This window comes from Tachypleus tridentatus, chromosome 9 (genome assembly GCF_004210375.1).
Source record: "Tachypleus tridentatus isolate NWPU-2018 chromosome 9, ASM421037v1, whole genome shotgun sequence".
NCBI lineage: Eukaryota > Metazoa > Arthropoda > Merostomata > Xiphosura > Limulidae > Tachypleus > Tachypleus tridentatus.
Window position 1 is genome coordinate 93231261 of NC_134833.1, and position 18951 is coordinate 93250211.

At 32.7% G+C, this 18951-nt stretch overlaps 1 protein-coding gene and 1 long non-coding RNA gene across 6 annotated transcripts in view; one reads left to right on the forward strand and one right to left on the reverse strand.

Moving 5' to 3' along the window:
* LOC143225769 (xylosyl- and glucuronyltransferase LARGE2s-like) overlaps positions 1 to 18951 on the forward strand; it is a 116516-nt gene that overhangs the window by 57072 nt on the left and 40493 nt on the right. For 3 of the 5 annotated variants that reach the window (XM_076455744.1, XM_076455745.1, XM_076455746.1), the window contains 4 exons: positions 1641 to 1795; positions 3835 to 3940; positions 13911 to 14251; positions 18768 to 18898. In XM_076455744.1, the coding sequence (XP_076311859.1) occupies positions 1714 to 1795; positions 3835 to 3940; positions 13911 to 14251; positions 18768 to 18898 (660 nt within the window). In that variant the 5' untranslated portion in view covers positions 1641 to 1713. The remainder of the gene's footprint in view (positions 1 to 1640; positions 1796 to 3834; positions 3941 to 13910; positions 14252 to 18767; positions 18899 to 18951) is intronic. The other 2 variants (XM_076455747.1, XM_076455748.1) reach the window with 2 other exon arrangements.
* Positions 1 to 18951, reverse strand: part of LOC143225774 (uncharacterized) — a 43393-nt gene that overhangs the window by 10376 nt on the left and 14066 nt on the right. The window contains exon 2 of the long non-coding RNA XR_013014070.1: positions 933 to 1092. This is a non-coding gene — a long non-coding RNA (uncharacterized LOC143225774). The remainder of the gene's footprint in view (positions 1 to 932; positions 1093 to 18951) is intronic.

Here is an 18951-nt window from a genome sequence, read left to right on the forward strand (position 1 = left end):
AGGGAGCTGTTAATGTTCAACATTCACGCAACAGAATGTTTAAGAAAACAACTGGCTCCAGAAATCAAATAATTTTGAAGGAACTCTATCATTCGTAAATTAAAGGTTATTATTATGAAAGATATGTCTCCGACCGAAAACACCGTTACGATAAAGCTAAGCATATCTCCCGGTACTGTTAATAAGATAATAAGAACATGTTTTTTATTTTGAATAAATCCTGTTATATCCTAGCAACTGTTGTTATATTATTGAAATAACTAGTAACAATTAGATACTTTTCAGCTTTTACGGAAATTATTATTAAGATGTAGGATTTTAAATTTACCTTTAGTTTTCCGTCGTATTCTGATATGTTGTAGTTTAAAGCTTAGATTTGGAGTTTAAAATAGTTTTATCGTCTTGAAGACGATAATAACTTATAAATTTTTCATTTTTGCATAATTACGAAGTAAAGCCCACCTATATATGGGTTGGCATAAAAACATGGAAGAAATACAGAGCTAGTTATTGTTGGTAAATAGATTAGAATACGGCCCGGCATAGCCAGGTGGTTAAGGCACTCGACTCGTAATCTAAGGATCGCAGGTTCGAATCCCCGTCCCATCAAACATGTTCGCCCTTTCAGCCGTGGAGGCGTTATAAAATAACGGTCAATCCCACTATTCGTTGGTAAAAGAGTAGCCTAAGAGCTGGCGGTGGGTGGGGATGACTAGCTGCCGTCCTTCTAGTCTTACACTGCAAAATTAGGGACGGCTAGCGCAGATAGCCCTTGTGTAGGTTTACGCGAAATTAAAAACACAAACAAACTAACATTAAAATATCAACTTTGTTTATGTAAAAGTCATTAAATATGATTTGAAAACAATAAATTAAACTATCTAAACGTACCCAAGCTCTCAAAAACAATAAATTAAACTATCTAAACATACCCAAGCTCTCATTCGCTCCCATAATAGCACGAACGGTTTTATGAAACAAAATGTCAGAAGAGACTAGAGACACAACAATTGCTTTCGACTACACACCGTTAGAGTCCTTCTAAGGAATAGGACTGATGATGAGAAAGGGAGTTCTAATGCAGCACGAGACCTAGAACACAATTCCTATAACATGAGATTAGTTGCCAATGTAGCATAAACGATTAGGTAAACAACTTTTCATTTTTGTACAAATTGAATGTATATATAAATATATAAAACAGTAAGATAATCTTAAAACTACACCTATCACCTGAAGTATTACATCAACAATACATTCAACTACGCTTGAGAGGGTTGTACAAATTATCTATGTATGTATAAGAAAGGCAATTATTTTCATAGTTTTGTTCATGTTATTCTATGTTTACTCAACAAACAAAGAGATTCATAAATAAAATATTTTGTTTGGTGTAGATATACTAGACGCAAAAAGGCTACATTAATTCTTAAACTCTATCAACGGCGTGCTTTCAGAATCTTTAAAGGTTTTTCTACAGTTTTAAAGCCCGCCGGTGGCTCATTGAAATGTGAGGTTCTTTCAGAACCATTGGTGTTCTACAAATATTATGTAACAAAATTATCTTTGATTATAATTACTTTTGTTTTATGTTAACTTTAACCAAAGTACAAAAATAAATTACTTGGTTTGCCATGCAGGAAACAACAAAATGCTGTGGATCCTGTAAGAACGTTAAGGATACTCCAACTTGTAGTAGTGTCTGAGAAAAATATGCGTCGGCGCCGTCTGGTGTTTGTTTGTTTATGTTGTATCCCTGCTGTGCTTTTACTGTATCTCATTAATTCTCACAGAGGTAAGTTTGTTAGGAAGAAGAAACAACTTGGATTTTTGTAGCATCAAGATTTTAAGGGCTTTTTTGGTAGATAAGCTAAAACCTTAAGATGCCTTTAAAGTAAATATTACTAATACACTATACATATGTACTGAGTAAACATTTTGCTGAGACCTGTTCCTGCCGCTCACCATGCACACCAAATATATATATGTCATCCTTATTTGTGATAAGAGCCTCAACTGGTCTCGATATAGACTCTACAATATACCAGAAGGTGTGTGTCTTCTTTCAATACATCACATTCTTTGTTAAGTACAATCTATAATTCCTTTCAGGTCTTAGTTGAAGATTACAATGGCGAATGCTATATTTAAGATTAAATGATTACGTTGAACAAAGCGAAGATTAAATGCACATAACATTTTAATAGTTTCCAGAAAGTATTACCATAGAGAACTGTTACATTATATTCGTAGAACTCTGATCCATTAACATGGAAATGGAGTAGTGTAGAAAGACAGCGATTACCAGTAACGCTCAAACAATTTAGATGTTACTCATATTTCTTTTAGAATCAAACGATTCAACGCTTGCTACAAGAACTTTACTTTACATTCAGCGGATTCTTCTGGGGAACTAAAACGTGCAGGATTAAGTGCTTTATCTGGCTTCTTAATACTTTTACTGCGTGTACAGAAAGTGGTGAAAAAGAAACTCGTTAGCCTAAATCATGACAATATAATTATTCATTTTGTACGGCGTGCACTCTATACACTGCTAAATTACTGTTTTTCTGTATAAAAATTACATTAGTAATTTTCATACCGGCTGTCGATTGCCATATGGCAGGTTTTGGAATGTCTTTCACGTGGTAAAATTGAAAACAGTTGTTTTTGACTCTGTTGAAAGAATCAAGTGAGACACGTAATGATGTCAGTTGCATTTTATAAGTTTGTCCACTGTCACTGAGCTTAGTTTCTTACCAGTTGTTTGCAACCATAGTACTTTGCAGTGACACAGATGAACGTTTCTCAGCCTTTTTGATACCAGAGAACCAATGCGGACCACAAAGATGAAGGTACAAGAAAAACCATTATCATTTACATAAGAATTTTATCTAGTTTTTGTTCATTTATTTCAGTAAAATAGTGACAGACCGGTAGTTGTAAAACATTAGTGTAGACGATACGTTGCATTTGACTACTATTTCTTTGAATAACTAAACAGAGTATCAATTCTTTTCACTGGATAGATCCTATAATAATGCCCTTTTGAGAACTGAAGAGAGGTTTGTTCTTACCCACCATTCTTCTGACTAGTCAGGAAGTGATTACATTCCAGCTTTAGTAGAGCTCTTGCATTCATTTGACCTATCATGTGATCAGTCTATTTTTTCATACAGAAATAAGGATTATTATATACAATTGTGGTCCCCCGATGAGACAGCGTTCAGTGTACGGATCTATAACACTAAAATCAGGGGCTCAATTCCCCTCGGTGGACATAGCAGATAGCCTGATATGGCTTTGCTATGAAAAAAACACACATATCTGTATACCGTTTCATTCGATAATCAATATAACTTCTTTAAAATGATACATCAGAAACATATTTCAAACTGTAATGTTTTAAAAAGCACAATCAATTTTCACATCAATATCATAGAAATAACATCATTATAATAACACGGGATCTTTCATCAAAAGATAAGAGTTCAAGTAACTACAGTATTAGTATAAGAAATAAACTTGTCTTACAATATTCTCTTAGCTGTTATTAAATGATGTAAAATTAGTTACATTATATCAAAACAAAGGCACATAAATTACGAACAAATACGACTTTTAATCACCTATTTAGAGTTTTGCTAAGTAGCTAGTTATAAAACACAAGGTTTTCAACATGCTATAGAAATTACTGTAATTTAAAACGATCCAAAATTTATTTATTTTTAATTGCAAAGATTTTTGTAGTAAGAAAAGCAATCTTATTTCTTTTTAGGATGTCTTCTATATCCTAAACCTAAAAATAGGCCCGGTTGTTTCTTTCTCGAATAGATATAACTACCGTTAACCTGTTGGGTTTCACACGAAGAGAAGCAAAGTTAGCAGAAAGAGTTCGGGAAGTCGAAGAACAAAACCAACTACTGCGACGACAGCTGAGGTAACCATTAGCAACATTATGCTAGAATTGTTACATATTCATTTGATCTTTCCGTGCTTTTCTTAGAGTTGTTAAGGAAAACAGTCTTTATACGACAATCTGGAATATGTACAGATGAGCATCTTACCGATTTTATTATTATTAATTTCTTTTGGTGTTGAGATCTCGGGTTTTTTTGCATTTTTAGGTTTAAGTTTTCTTCACAAGATTTCATAAATTTACTAACCAACTCGGCCCGACATGGCCAGGTGGTTAAGGCACTCGACTCGTAATCTTAGGGAGGGTTCGAATTCCCGTTACACCAAACATGCTCGCTCTTTCATCCGTGGGAGCGTTATAATGTTACAGTTAATCCTACTATTCTTTGGTAAAAGAGTAGCCCAAGAGTTTGGTAATGGGTGGTGATGACTAGCTGTCTTCCGTCTAGTTTTATACTGCTAAATTAAGGACGACTAGCGCAAATAGCTGTCGTGTAGCTTTACGCGAAATTCAAAACAAACAAAACCTGACCAACTGGTGTGGGCTACTAATCTTCTGAATCTTAGCTGTTACACGTGTTACAAACAAATCAATTTCTTCGGGTTGGTACACCGTCCAATTTAACAACTTGAATATGTCATTCGACGGTAAATCAATAGCATGTGGAATGCGATAGTGAACTGTTTCACAGGCATTTCTTTTTTTATATCTTAATAAACTGTACACATAAAATAGTTCAAATAACTTTTTCATTTTGCTCAGAATGGTAACAAACTGTTAGTTTCTTTATGAGTGTCACACTCGACTTTTGCGGTATTTTACGGAATCAATATATTTGTGAATAAGGTAACATGGTGAACAGATCAATATATCGAATGCTCTTCGTGACATTAGAAACGTTCACATTTATAGTAAAGACATAAAAAAAACATGTGAAATAAAATAGTGGTTTAGATTCAACTATGTGACAATTAAATAGTAATAATGGGAAGTATTTATGATTAATTTAGTATTTCGGTCTAGTGGCCTAATAACTAGCATGCTCGTGGGTTCCAAGTTCTCATACCCTTACCACAAAAACGCATTTCGTAGTTTGAAGCCGTGGGTGCGCTATAAGAGTGACAGTTAAATCATACTATTTGATGAGATAAATGAATGTGTTTGTTACTAGAGCAAATTTACATAACGGGTTATTTACACTCTGTCCAGGCACGGCATGGCCAGGTGGTTAAGACGCCCGACTTGCAATCTGTAGGTCGTGGGTTCGGATCTCCGTCACACCAAGCATGCTCGCTCTTTCAGCCGTGAGGGTGTTATAATGTGACAGTCAATCCCACTATTCGTCGGAAAATAAATAAACAAACAAAGACTCTGTCAATCGCATAAAAACGAATCCAGGATTTTAGTATTGAAAACTGATAAGCATGCCTCTGGAATGGTGAGATAAAAGTCTCAGTGGATGCTGTTAACTATCTGTATTTTCTCTAGTCTACCATTTCAAACTTAGGGACGGCCATGTGCTGATAACAGCAGCCCTTTTTGTAACTTTATTGAAACTTCTATACAATAAGAACAAAATCGGATAACTTGTAAAATTTAGCAAAAGGCTACAAGCATGGAAAAATGATTTATAATCTCTTACAATATTTCGCGAAGCTGTCTCTTATACATGAAAATCAAAATAAGTTAGAAATCATATAATACTTAAGTATCCATAACGATAACCTAAAACAAAGTAAATGCTTATATTACCATGTTAATATCCTTTTAAGAATATTCAACTGAGAAAACGTTCATACACGAATCTGTTCGACAAATCAGGATCTTCTTTGATATTTCTTCCGGAAATGACGTAATATCACAGTGTTAACAGTGAAACAATTTGTTAGAAAAGTCCACTTTCTTTCAATATTTCAATGAAACGTCCACCCTATTACTTAACCTAACATCATTTTGTTATAATGATGTGCACTTTGTGATAGCATTCTGGGTAGAATTACATCGCAGTAAGATTGATAGTAAGTTTAATTGCACCATTCTTTACTGACCCTATACAGATTTTGAGTAAAGAAACCTGTATAACAACTGTATCTTGTTTATTGAAAACCGTTGCCTATGATGCCATACTTTTAATACTAGAATCAGGCTAGGTTTTAGACCAATACCATACAACCGTTGAAATATTATTTATAAATCGCTACAACTAAAACTGTATAATCTAGCAACTGGAACCTCGAATGAACCAGTAAGGAACAGAGCTATTTAAGATCAGTTTTATTGTCACGTAGACGTCATGCTATAACAGTATAGGTGTCCTACGTAGTAAGCAATATTTGCTTTTTCTCGAAATATAAGGGCTTAGATGTCTCCCCCTTAGTGACGCAGTGGTATATCTGCAGCCTTATACCACTAAAAAGCTGGTTTTGATAACTTACGGAGGGAAGAATGCCCTTTGTCTTCCTTTGCATTTACTAAGAAACAACAACAGGCATAGATAATCTAGTTTTGTTTAAACAAGCTATTTCATTGTTTTCGTATACGCTTCGTAAACGATCAAATTTCAGTTTATTTCATTCTGAAATTTTTATTTGTTGAACTCAATAGTTATCTATAAGTACTTTAAATACCCTAAAATCCAAATACTCTAAAACGGCTAATTCTGCGTCATATTAGAAGTAAGCGCTTTATATAAATTACTAACTAGACGTAATAATGGAAGTGACTTGTCTACACGACTAACAAGACGTAATGTGGGAAATAAGAAATGTTCTTTCTGATTTTTTCAATCATTGTGTAAAATGAATTTGTTCATGTACCCCACTATCAAGGCAATGTGCAGATATGCACTACCAGATTTATTTATTTTTTAGAGTTGGGGCTATTTTTAGACCATCGACACTATGGGATCATTAGGCCGCTTCACATTGCTAAACGTTGGTTATTTGGGCTTCAGGTCTATCCACTGCCAGGGTCATTAAGACCGTCAGGGGTTTATATTCCTCACCATTACTGAGGATATACGCGGCATTTGATTGGTTGTTTTGTGGCCGTACAGCTCAGAGGAAACACTGGAAGTAAGTGCTTTAGCTAAGTGACTAGTCCGATGTAATGTTACAAGAAAACACTTTACCTAAATTACTAGCTTAGAAGAAGTACACTAAAAGTAACTGCTTTTTATAAATAATTAGCCAAAAGTAATATTGAAATAAGCACTTTATCTAAACAACCAATCGGATGATATATTGAAAGTAAGCGCTTCATCTAAGCTACTGGCCAGATGTGATATTAGAATAAGCGCTTCATCAAACGACCAGCCAGACGACATATTCGACAGTAAGCACTTTTTTAATGCCCAAATACATGTTTATTTCTTTGTAATATTTACAAAAAAATAAAATAAAATGAACTTACATATAAGTTGGATTATTCAGAAAACTCAGTGTGCTAATTCTTTACTGTAGTGTTCTTCGTTATAATTTATTTTAGTTTGTTTTATTAACTTGCTTAAATAATTTCTACAATTGTTAAACTCAACAACTTTATCATAGGATGGTAGTTTGATTTTTATATTTCTATAAATTTTAAATTTATGTTGAATAGATTGCAGTAATCCATTTGTTATCCTTAGTTTTAACTTTTTTTCTCTTTTACTTTTTACATACCTGGTAGATGATTCAATTATATTTTATAATTTTGTAATAAAATATTTATATGCACCTTGTATGTTAAACTTTCATAGATACCACTGAAATTAGTAATAACGTATTTAGTTATTATGTGAATAGAAAAGAAAAGGAGTTTCCCAGATATTTCAAAATTTACTGTTATTATACTGGCATTAGAAGGAAGAAATAGTTGATGATTTAAGTAATTACTAAATGATCGCTTTATTATTAGTTATATCAAATATTCTTGAGAAAATTGTTTTTGGAAAAAAAAATCAAATTTTTAAATTCGATACAATTTTTTTCAAATTGTTAATTTAGATGTCGTAAAGACGTGAATAAGAGAGATACACTTATTACAGTGATTAATAAATTAAATTAGTCGATTAATGATGAAAATCTAATATATGCTCTTCTTCTAGGTGTATCAAAAGCTTTTAACATGATTTAGCAAGATCGTTTACTAAAAAAACAAATTTCATAAAGTTGGAATAAGAGGTATTGTACTAAATTGGTTTAAATTATATATATCAAATAGAAAACAAGTAGTTAGAATAAATATTGAGTGATGAAATGAGCTGAGCTGCTGAATTACTTCATGGATCAGTATTAGGACCGTTAATATTTTCAAATAATTTCTGTGAAAAAATGGTTTATGGAAAAATAACAAGTTTAGCGGATGACTCGGTATTAATTTATAATGGAAATTCTGACAATAAGGTTACTAAAAATTAACAGTGATTTAAAATATATAAGAAGGTGGTTTAATGAAAACTTATTATGCTTAAATGTAAAAAAACGGTTTTCATGAGATTTTATCTAAGAAAAATATGTTCGAATAATTTTAAACGAGCCAGTAATTTATGAGAACTGCATTTGCAAACATTTATCTATTAAGATGGATATGAATAATAATAATTCGATTATACAAAAGTCAGGAAGTGTCAAATTTCTTTGACTAATATTAGATCTTAGACTAGTGTACGAAGACAGTGAAAATGACAAGAAACCATTGTTAAATGATTATCTAAAATTATACTTCTTCAAATAGCACACCTGTTTGTCTGCGAAATTACAACGCTAAAATTTAGGTTTCGATATTAGTGGTGGGCAGAGTACAGATAACCCATTGCGTTACTTTGTATTTAACTTCAAGCAAACAAACAAACTAAAATTTTTCTCCAAAATGAATCGCTCTTCATTTATTTCATCAATTTCGAAGTACTTCGTTAATCGTCACATTTTTAGTAAAAATTATGGAATAAATAAAATGTTATCGTGAACAAAAGTAGTTGTACACTATTGAGACTTTTCGCTGTATTGTAGGTCAGGAAGTAGAAAACATAGCTCGGACATTTCTAAACAAATATTTAAATTCTTTCGACTGTACAAAGGATAAAGATATTTACTCTTAATAAGCGTTTACTTTTCTTCATGTTTTAAGACCAAGTATATAATATGTGTTGAAACACCAAAATAATATTAATATTTATTTACCACTTAAACTTTTTTAAACACTTACTCTATGATAGGAGGTTAGAGCACTTGACTCGTAATCTGAGGGTCTGAGGTTCGAATCCCTGCCATACCAAACATGCTCGCCTTTCGGCCGTGGGGATTTTATAATATAACGGTCAATCCCCCTATTCTTCAGTGAAAGAGTAGTCAAAGGGTTGGCAGTGGATGGTGATGACTAGCTGCCTTCCCTCTTGTACTACAATACTAACTGAAAGACGGATAGCGTATCGTAGTGGTTCTCATGCAACTTTGCGCGGAATTCAAAACAAACAAATTTAGTCTATAACCTCAGTAAGAAAAGCCTTCAAACATAATTTACAAAACACATTTAAAGCACACAATGACTCGGACATGAACAACTATTACCACAATAAAATAAATAACCACGTAACAAATAACATAGAATTATATAAATAACGTTTTCCAGTCAACATTATAAACAGCAACACTAATAATACATATGACTACAATACTCAACTACTCACCAAAAAAAAAATCAAACTAAATGAACTTGAACAAGCAATCAAAAATTCAAAAAACAAAGCACCGGGAAATGATGGAATACAAACAATTCTTCTCCAAAAAGGCACTCCAAAATTATTTGACCATCTATTAAATATATCTAATTTATCTCTATACTCTGGATACATCCAAATTTCTTGGAAGCAAGCTAACATTTTAATGTTCCACAAAGACGGAAAACCAGCCAATAAACCAAACAGTTATCGACCGATCAGCCAGACCAGCTGTGTAGGCAAAATTCTTGAAAGAATAATAAGTAGTAGGCTCTCCACATTTTTGGAGATTAATTCAAAATTACCAAAAGAACAAAACGGGTTTAGAAAATATAGACAAACAACAGATCACTTAATTAGATTGACTGAAGCAATAATAAACAGCTTTAATAAAAAAGAATGCACTGTCGCCTGCTTCCTTGATATCGAGAAAGCATTCGACACTGTATGGCACAATGGTCTTCGGTTTCGTATGTAAGAAATGAGACTACTGCGTGAAATTATTCGCTGGTTATCTAACTTTTTGGAAAATAGAAAATGTACAATAAACGTAGAGGGAACTTTATCGGAGTTCTTCACTCCAGAAGCTGGCGTCCCTCAAGGATGGGTGATTAGTCCTATTCTCTTCATCATGTATGTAAATAATATGCTACTCAAAGACCCAAACCATGGATACGCGTCACAGTTCGCTGATGATGTAGCAATTTGGAAAAGTGCACCGACATCAGAAATAACAACCACTAACTTACAACCACAACTAAATAGATTATGTGATACTGCCAAAAATACAGAATTAAAATAAACACAGCGAAGACACAATTAGCAATATTTTCAAAATTAACGAAACATCAAAAACTTCAACTCCAGATCTACATGAACGGAAAGCTTCTCCAAACTGCTACATCTGCAAAATTTTTAGGGTTAACATATGATTCTAAACTTGCCTGGATAAAACATGTAAATAACATAAAAACTAAAATTTGGTGAAGAACAAACTATGCTAGGAGTCTAACTGATAAAAACTACGGAACAACACCAGAAAACATTAAAACATACAAGACATACATTAGACCAGTAATAGACTATGCAGCTCCTGCATTGATTAATGTCAGTGAAAAACAAATACAAACCAAACTCCATACATTACAGAATACACTAATTACATCAGCATACAGAGTACCTAAAACCACTTCCTCAAAGTTCATGCACAATTACTCAAATATACAAACAATACCAGATAGACTTCTACATAGCACAATAAAATATTTTGATAAAAATTGGCGAAAAAATGCGTTGTTATGCGAACTAGACAGATATTGCATATATGAAGAGAAACCTAAACACCCCTCCCCGTTAAACTTGTACATGAGATCTTTAAGATAAAATCAAATTTAAAATAATAATAATAAAATAGTGCTAAAATAAAACAGGCCACCAACGTTCTAGACTTATTAAAAAAAAAGATAGAACAATATAAATGGGCATTGCCCTGAAAAGGACCAGATTTAAAGTTATGCTATTACTTCAGCTATTTTGTATTTACTCTAAATGTATTAATCAGTCCATTTCAACTACGTAATGGAAGGAGGAAGAGGTATAGTGTACCTAACCCTCCTGGGGATACAAAATATATATATACCCAAACACCGAGAGGGAGAGAGTTCACTTTTCAACATGTCTCTACAACCTCAGTGATTGTAGGCCTATTTATAATCTAATTTAAGCATTACGCCTAATACTTAAACGTGACGTAAGGCTTAATTGAAACACTAATTGGATTGGTAAAGTTTATTTTGTTTTTGGCTTCAGATCAATGTTTTAAAACTTTTGAATTATACTATTTTATTGTCGTATTACCAAAGCTGTCAAAATATAAAGAATAAAAAACGGATGTTACTCACAAATCAACATCAATATTGAGCATTCAACTTAAATACCTCAGTTGGCCTAAGAACGATCAAGAGATAATTTTGTTGCTAAGCGACAATGTATATTGTTGAGCATTATCAAAAGAAGAATGAAAGTGTTCCCGACAGAGTAAAAAAGGGAATAAACGTTTTATAGCAAATGATTAAATTGAAAACAAACACAAAAATAATAAAGAAAAAATTAAAGATATTATCATTAGTAAGATTTTATTATATAAAAAATTGTCTAAGAATGAAATGCAAAATATTTATTGTTAGCTGGAGTGCCGTCTCCTGGACGAAGGGTACTTGAATTCATGATTGATGAAAGATTTTCTCAGGACATCAAAAGCTGTTTCTCTTATATTTAATTGTAATGAACGCAAAAAACGACCATAAAGATCGCAAGACAAAAAATATGAAATTGCAAATTTGTTTTTGTGTCTGCATGAATCCAACAAACCTTCATGCTAAATTTGGTTAAAATCCATCGAAAGGAAACGAAGTAATAATAAAAAACGTGAAATCGCAAAAACGCCCATAAAAACCACAAATGTAAAACTGAAATTTTCTATTTACCTCTCCGTGATTCCATTTAATCTCCGCATCAAATTTGGTGAAAATGTATATACACCCCACGAAATAGGTACATGGACATACAGCAGACAGTATTATTATATTTATATCGATACTTAGTTTGAATCAATTATACAATATGGTATCCCCTGCTGGGGAGGTACCTATCTAATAGAATTGTGAGATATTACATAGTTACAAAATATATTATCATTATCACAGTATGACGACACTAAATTGCATTTTTAAAATTAAAATATATTACCATTGCGCAAATGGTATATTTATAAAATGCTAAATAGATTCAGTAAAGATATCCAATGCTGATAAAAAATAAAATCAATATACGAAACATCAGCTGAAGTACATGAAAACGTAAAACTTCCTAAAATATCAAGCACTAAAATTATATTGTTTGTTTTCGAACTTCCCGCAAATCTACACGAGGGCTATATGCGCTAGCCGTCCCTACTTTAGCAGCTATTCATCACCACCCACCGCTAATTGCTGGGCTATTTTTTACCAACGAATAGTGGTATTGATCATCACATTATAACATCCACACGGTTGAAAGGGCGAGCACGTTTGGTATGACGGGGATTTGAACACGCGACTCTCGGATTACGAATGGAGTGCCTTAACCACCTGGTCATACCAGCCCCTAAAATAATAGTCCACATTAAATGTGATTATTAAGTTAGCATTAAATAAACATGTATAATATTAAAATAAGCCAAATTGTTAATAATTTTGTTAGGATAATATCTATTTATTGATTGTTTAATGATAAATTTATTCAGAATCTTTTTCTATTAGAATTTGTTTCTATTCTATAGAATAGTAAACTTCGTATTACTTATATTGTGAATTGATTGAACTGAAAACTAAGTGTGAACGTGAAAATCTACGTAACTGTGCATGTTTATTTGTATGCATGCATATAGAAATGCGTAGGATTTACAGTCATGAACAAGAGATTTTAACATCATATTGATCGTATTACAGTGCAAAAGCTTCGGATATAGCATGTCACTAAAAATCGCAACAACAAAATAAAAATAAAACACACATTAAGCCTCAAAACGACTGAACTACTTTTCCTTCACGAGGGATTTTCAATAACGCACAATTAATGCGTGATAAATTAATTATTTTGAAAAAAATAAGTAATTTGATCACGATAACGCTATATTTCTATGAACCTTTATTTTTCAGAGCTAAGCGGCCATAGTAATTACAAGAGCAATTAAAGTGAATCTCTTGTGCCTTGGACTCTTTGGAATTAACTCACATTTTCCTAGCGAAAACATATCAATAAAGTAATCAAGGTTTGCATAAATCTACCCTTAATAACAAGAGAAATGTTCGTTTCCTACTCACAAAAGCAAGAAATATTATCATACACGTGGTTTATTTAATAGTACTGTTTTATTTGGTTTTTCATGAACGAGGATGTGGTGATTGTTGTTATTGAATAAGCACGAGACTATACAATAGTCAATCTGTCCACCGCGGGTATCGAAACCCGGTTTGTAGGAGGGTGAGTCTGCAGACATACCGCTGTGCCACTGGGATATTGGGGTAAGCATCCTCCTGCAATGTTATGAACGATATGGCACGTTCAAGGTAATTACAAACTGACTAATTTATTTGAGTGTGTAAGGTAATAGCTAGAAACTAAATTTATTAAATAATAACAGTAATATACATGATAACTCAATCAGGATTATAACAGTGGAAAAAGGAAAACTCATATGAATTATATTTCTTTAATTTATTTTCTTCCTTCCTGTTTCTTCTATTATTATAGCATATCACAGAACGAACTTGTAAGCGTAATTAGAGAATCACAACAGAATCAAACTGGTTTGGATAAGACCGAGAGATCTGCAAAGATGTCATCAATGAAACGACCTCAAAAAACGGGTCGTCAGTCTTTGGTGTGTTCTTATCGCGAACCGGAAGTGCCAAAATGTGAAACTATTCATGTTGCTATAGTCTGCGCAGGCTATAACTCTACCAGATCCGTCGTAACCCTCATGAAGAGTATTTTATTCTACAGGAAAAACCCTCTTAGCTTTCATTTCATATCGGACTCCGTAGCTCAGCTAATTCTTCATACGTTGTTTCAGACTTGGTCTGTTCCAGGAGGTGAGTTGAATGTTTCTCACTCAGTGGTGGTTCGTAATGAACTCTGTAGCTCAGTTTATGATTTAAGACTCAATGTATTCTTCAAGTTTGGTTGATCTAATTATATAAGTAGTGGTACATATCGGATTCTGTAATTCACTTTTGTTCTTACAGGTGAGTTTGTTTGTTTTTTTTCAGTGAGTCATATCTCATATCCAACTCTGTAGCCTACTTAATTCTTTACTGGACTTTCAACTTTTGCTGTTCCCAGAGTTACATTCTAGGTATTTTAGTAGGTAGTGCTTTTTGTTATATTTCATAGCCTAGTTAATATTTTCATTATTGCCAGAGTTGAGTTAAAAGGCATTTTAATTAGTAGTGGTTCGTATTGGACTCGGACGCTCCAGCCTCATTATTTCAGACATGATCTGTTCCCAGAGGTAAGTTAAATGTCTTCCAGGAAGCAGTGATCATATTTTATCTCTCAAGTACTTCACTATTACCAAGTTTGTTTTGTTAGTGGTTAATGATTTTATTGAAAGAAAATGGAGATGGTTTTGTTTCAGGTTGGCAACAAGATTACAGGAATTTCAAAGCTTTGTACTATATTTTAAAGACTTTAAAGATTGATTTGTGTATTAACTTTTGATAGAAGATCAAAACATGCAGTTGTGTGTTATGTGGCCATAGCAACCTGCAGGTCAAACTATGTGTTATTAACAGGAATTATAGTTTAGGGGCTTTCCATTTTCTGTAACTCGGATTGTAGTAACCAAAACTATAACATATTTTCAGTTGATATGCTCTGCTTGACACAGACTTTACATATGTATCAAATTTAAAGACATTTCATTAACAAATACATGAGATATAGAATCTCTAATTTTAATTCAATTTCTTCTTTTTTCTTCTCATCGGAAATACGCAAATTTCATTTAATAAAAAACATACTTAACGTTCTTGGAGATTTACAAATATGATAAACTAACAGATCTGTACAGCTTACAATTAGTTGTCAATCCTGGTTGAAATATATAAGCTGCATATGCAAAGATATTCAACAAAACCCGTCCACTTTTCACCAATTTTTTTGCGCACACCAACACAAAATGTCATGTGAGCTATCGGTCTAGCATCTTTACTACAGCTTCATCCACCAGTAAAGAGATTGTTTTTAGGTTTTTTTGTCATTTGGATTAAAGACAGCTTATTTCGGGCACTAAAACTATAGGGTGAAAGCACGTGCAGCTACATAAATATTGGTTAGGCCAAGCAAACTAGGTTAGCACTTTTTAACTCAAGATTTGGAAAGAATCATATGGGTGAACGGTTATTATTCTTAATTCACTGCCAACTTTTAAACACAAATATACAGTATATAATGATATTAACCTAATTAAAGAGTGCCACGTGATATTAACTTAATTAGCATAACTAATGATGCCTGATAAGGCTGTATCGAGTGCATGTAGGTGATGACAAGAAACTGTTAATCTAGTTTCCATGGCGTTATTGTGAAGGAAGTTATCAAAACTGTTTTAGAAAGGAAAACTACAACCATAATTTTTAAAGAATCTGGTAAGTTTTGTAAATTACAAGTCTGCTCCAAATAATAGGGTTGTAATCCTAAAGCTAATGGTTGTCACTATTGAGTGTCACTTTCTTACTTGCTGTGGTTTGTTGTTGTGCATTGACAAAAATTCATGATACCTAATGCTTGGAATGAAATCAAAATTGTTTACCCACCACCATCATGCCCCATGTTGAATTTAAAAAGCGGCCCGGCTAACTAATGAATGAATATTTGATCTAAAATTCCTATCAGTGCTCCAAGTGTAGTTTGGTTGGCAGTTTTCGTTTCATTCCTTTAAGACTCACTCTCAATCTTTCTTTTTTCTACCAAACCTTTATTACACACTTAAACTGTTAGATAAAAATAAGCAGTTGTTACGCATTTCTTCTCTAAATCACGAACTAATGTAACTAGTATTAAGGAAAAACTCCTCAGGAAGACCAAAGAAAATATTCAATTATTTAAGAAACTAAAAATTCTCATGACCCTGAAAAAAATCTATGATATTAAATAGAATTTTTGGAAGTCGTTTCGTTTACATATATAGATATACAAGTGTTATAGTAGTAATTAAATGGTTCAGAGAACCTGTACTTTATTTTGTAAAAACACAAAAATGTATGTGATAATTGCAAAACATTTATTTTGATAAGTAATGTAACATCTGAGGACGTATCTTTTAAACAAGGTAAAAATGAACGCTTACAGAGAACTTGGATATGAACAAAGCCTTCTGGTTTGTCACATGTACTCTATTATCAAATTTATTCGGACAGCAGCCTGAAGAAAGAAATCATGTTGCCATTGAGACCTAGTTCTTTTCGAATATAAATTTGCCTTTAGAGTCGATGACGGCTCATTCCCTGTTGTTAAAACTAAAAATGAGCTGGTGTAATAGGTTACCACTCGACTTTAATATTAATTAAAGTGTGATTTCACCATACATTGTAGTGTTGTTTCAACATACATTAAAGTATGATTTCAACATATATTAAAGTGTGATTTCAAGATATGTTAAAGTGTGATTTCAATATATATTATAGTGTGATTTCAACATATATTAAAGTGTGATTTCAGCATATATTAAAGTGTGATTTCAACACACGTTTATTCTCCATCATATGGAATTACAAAACATCTCCGAACGGTTCATTTAATTCAGGACGAAAAACTAAGTAGAACCAGACATGTCTGTATGAAATTGATGCGTAATAAACATGCTATAAATGCCATTAAAAACATAAAATTTACCATCTTCAATGTTATCAGTATATAGCTGTTTTATTACCAGTGGAACCAAGCTTTACTCTTTTACTGACACATTATAAATAAACAACTCTACCAGTATCGGGTTACTTTTTAGATACAGAATAAACTAACGACAATAAAAAAAAAGACATATTTTGAATATATTAGAAACCTACTAAATCTGTCTGCTGCCGTCCCAAATATCTAATTGCTGATCAGGGGAAAGACTCGCACAAACAAATACAAAGTCTGAAACTTAAAACTTGTAAACTTTGAAAGTTGAAGGACGCTATCTTTTCATCATGGTGGTACCAGTCTCACGTGTGATAATATTACGCTTTTTAAGACTGAAACAAGGTCAAATAGTGTGTTATGTATGTAGTGCTCAGGGCAATGAAAGACTTGAAAAAATCACTCCATACTATTAACCTTTATGGTTACACAGTATACTGAGACAGTAAGATGATTCATCATTCAATACTCAACATGAATATATTCTGCTGTTCTTCACTGTGATTTTCTAGGTTCGTTGAAAGCTGACGCTGTGGAAAGCCTGAAACCCTCTGTACACATTGCTCGAGTTGACCTACAGTGCTGTATCCTCTTCAAATTTATGAGTGATGGATTTAAGTCACATTTTAAAAGTTGCCGGGATCAATTATCGACATTTGAACTGGTATTGCCACCTGAGCACAACTTCTAGTTTTTAATTTCTCCATTATTTACAATGGATTTAAGCATGCCTGAGAAGCTGTTTCTAATAACCGTTAGCCCTTGAAATTCACTGAGCCTCTTGATTCGTCTTGACTGTTTTTTTTCTTTATGCTGAAGATCAAGTAATAAAATAAAAGCGATTATAAACAGAGACATGTAGCTTCAAAACAAAAATATCTGTACGTGACATTTGCTGGTCTTCATAAAATACCACGAGATTTAGAACACGTTGTTCTAGTTCTTTTGGAAATATAATGTGTAATTGATTAAAATAGGAATTTCCAATAAGTATATATTAGATACTTGTTAAAAATGTGTTTAATAGTTCAAAAGTTTTTACTTTCAAGCTGAATTAAAAATAAAGAGAAATAATTATAAGTCTTAATTTCAAATGTTTTTTATGTTAGAAAAAGTGTAAGAAATTAGGTAATCAAATGTAAGTTTTAATTTCTAGACACAAAGCTGTCAAGTGGACTATCTGCGCTGTGTTTACTGCAGGGATCAAATCCCGAATTTGAGCATAATAACCTTTAATGTTACTGCTGAGCTATCGGAAACACAAGCAAAGAAAGGGTTGAAATGATGTAACTGAAGTAAATTCGTGCGTTAAACATTGCCGGTAAGAAAGCACCATAACACTTGCAGAATTCATATACGCTGTTTACACGATCTAATTTTTCAAACAAAACATTTTGGTTGTTTCCAGTCGTCTTAATTTTCTAAAATGTAACTAAACGTTTTTTGGTTGCGCCACAATAGTTTTGTTAAACTCATCGACTAAGATAATTAACATTATTATGTATATACATGAAATATCATTACCTTTGTCATCATATGAACGTATGTTTTTTCTAAGCTTGTTATGTTTTTTCAGTATTATTCCACCTTTCGGAATACTGTATTATCTGTAAACTTCATCCAGTACTTTATTAATTAAGTTATATTTTTTAATTGCATTACGACATTAGGTCATGAACACACCAGTTTTGTTGAATTTTTTAGTTGATGTTAACTTCTATCTTGCTGATAATGTGCAAGGCGAAGTCTCGTGGATACCAAACAAACACTACTCTGGTATATATGGTCTCATGAAGCTCGTGCTTACGAAAGCACTGCCCGAAACGTTGGAAAAGGTGAGGAAGATTAGACTTTGGTTTTCGTTAACTGATTTTATAACGTACTTTTC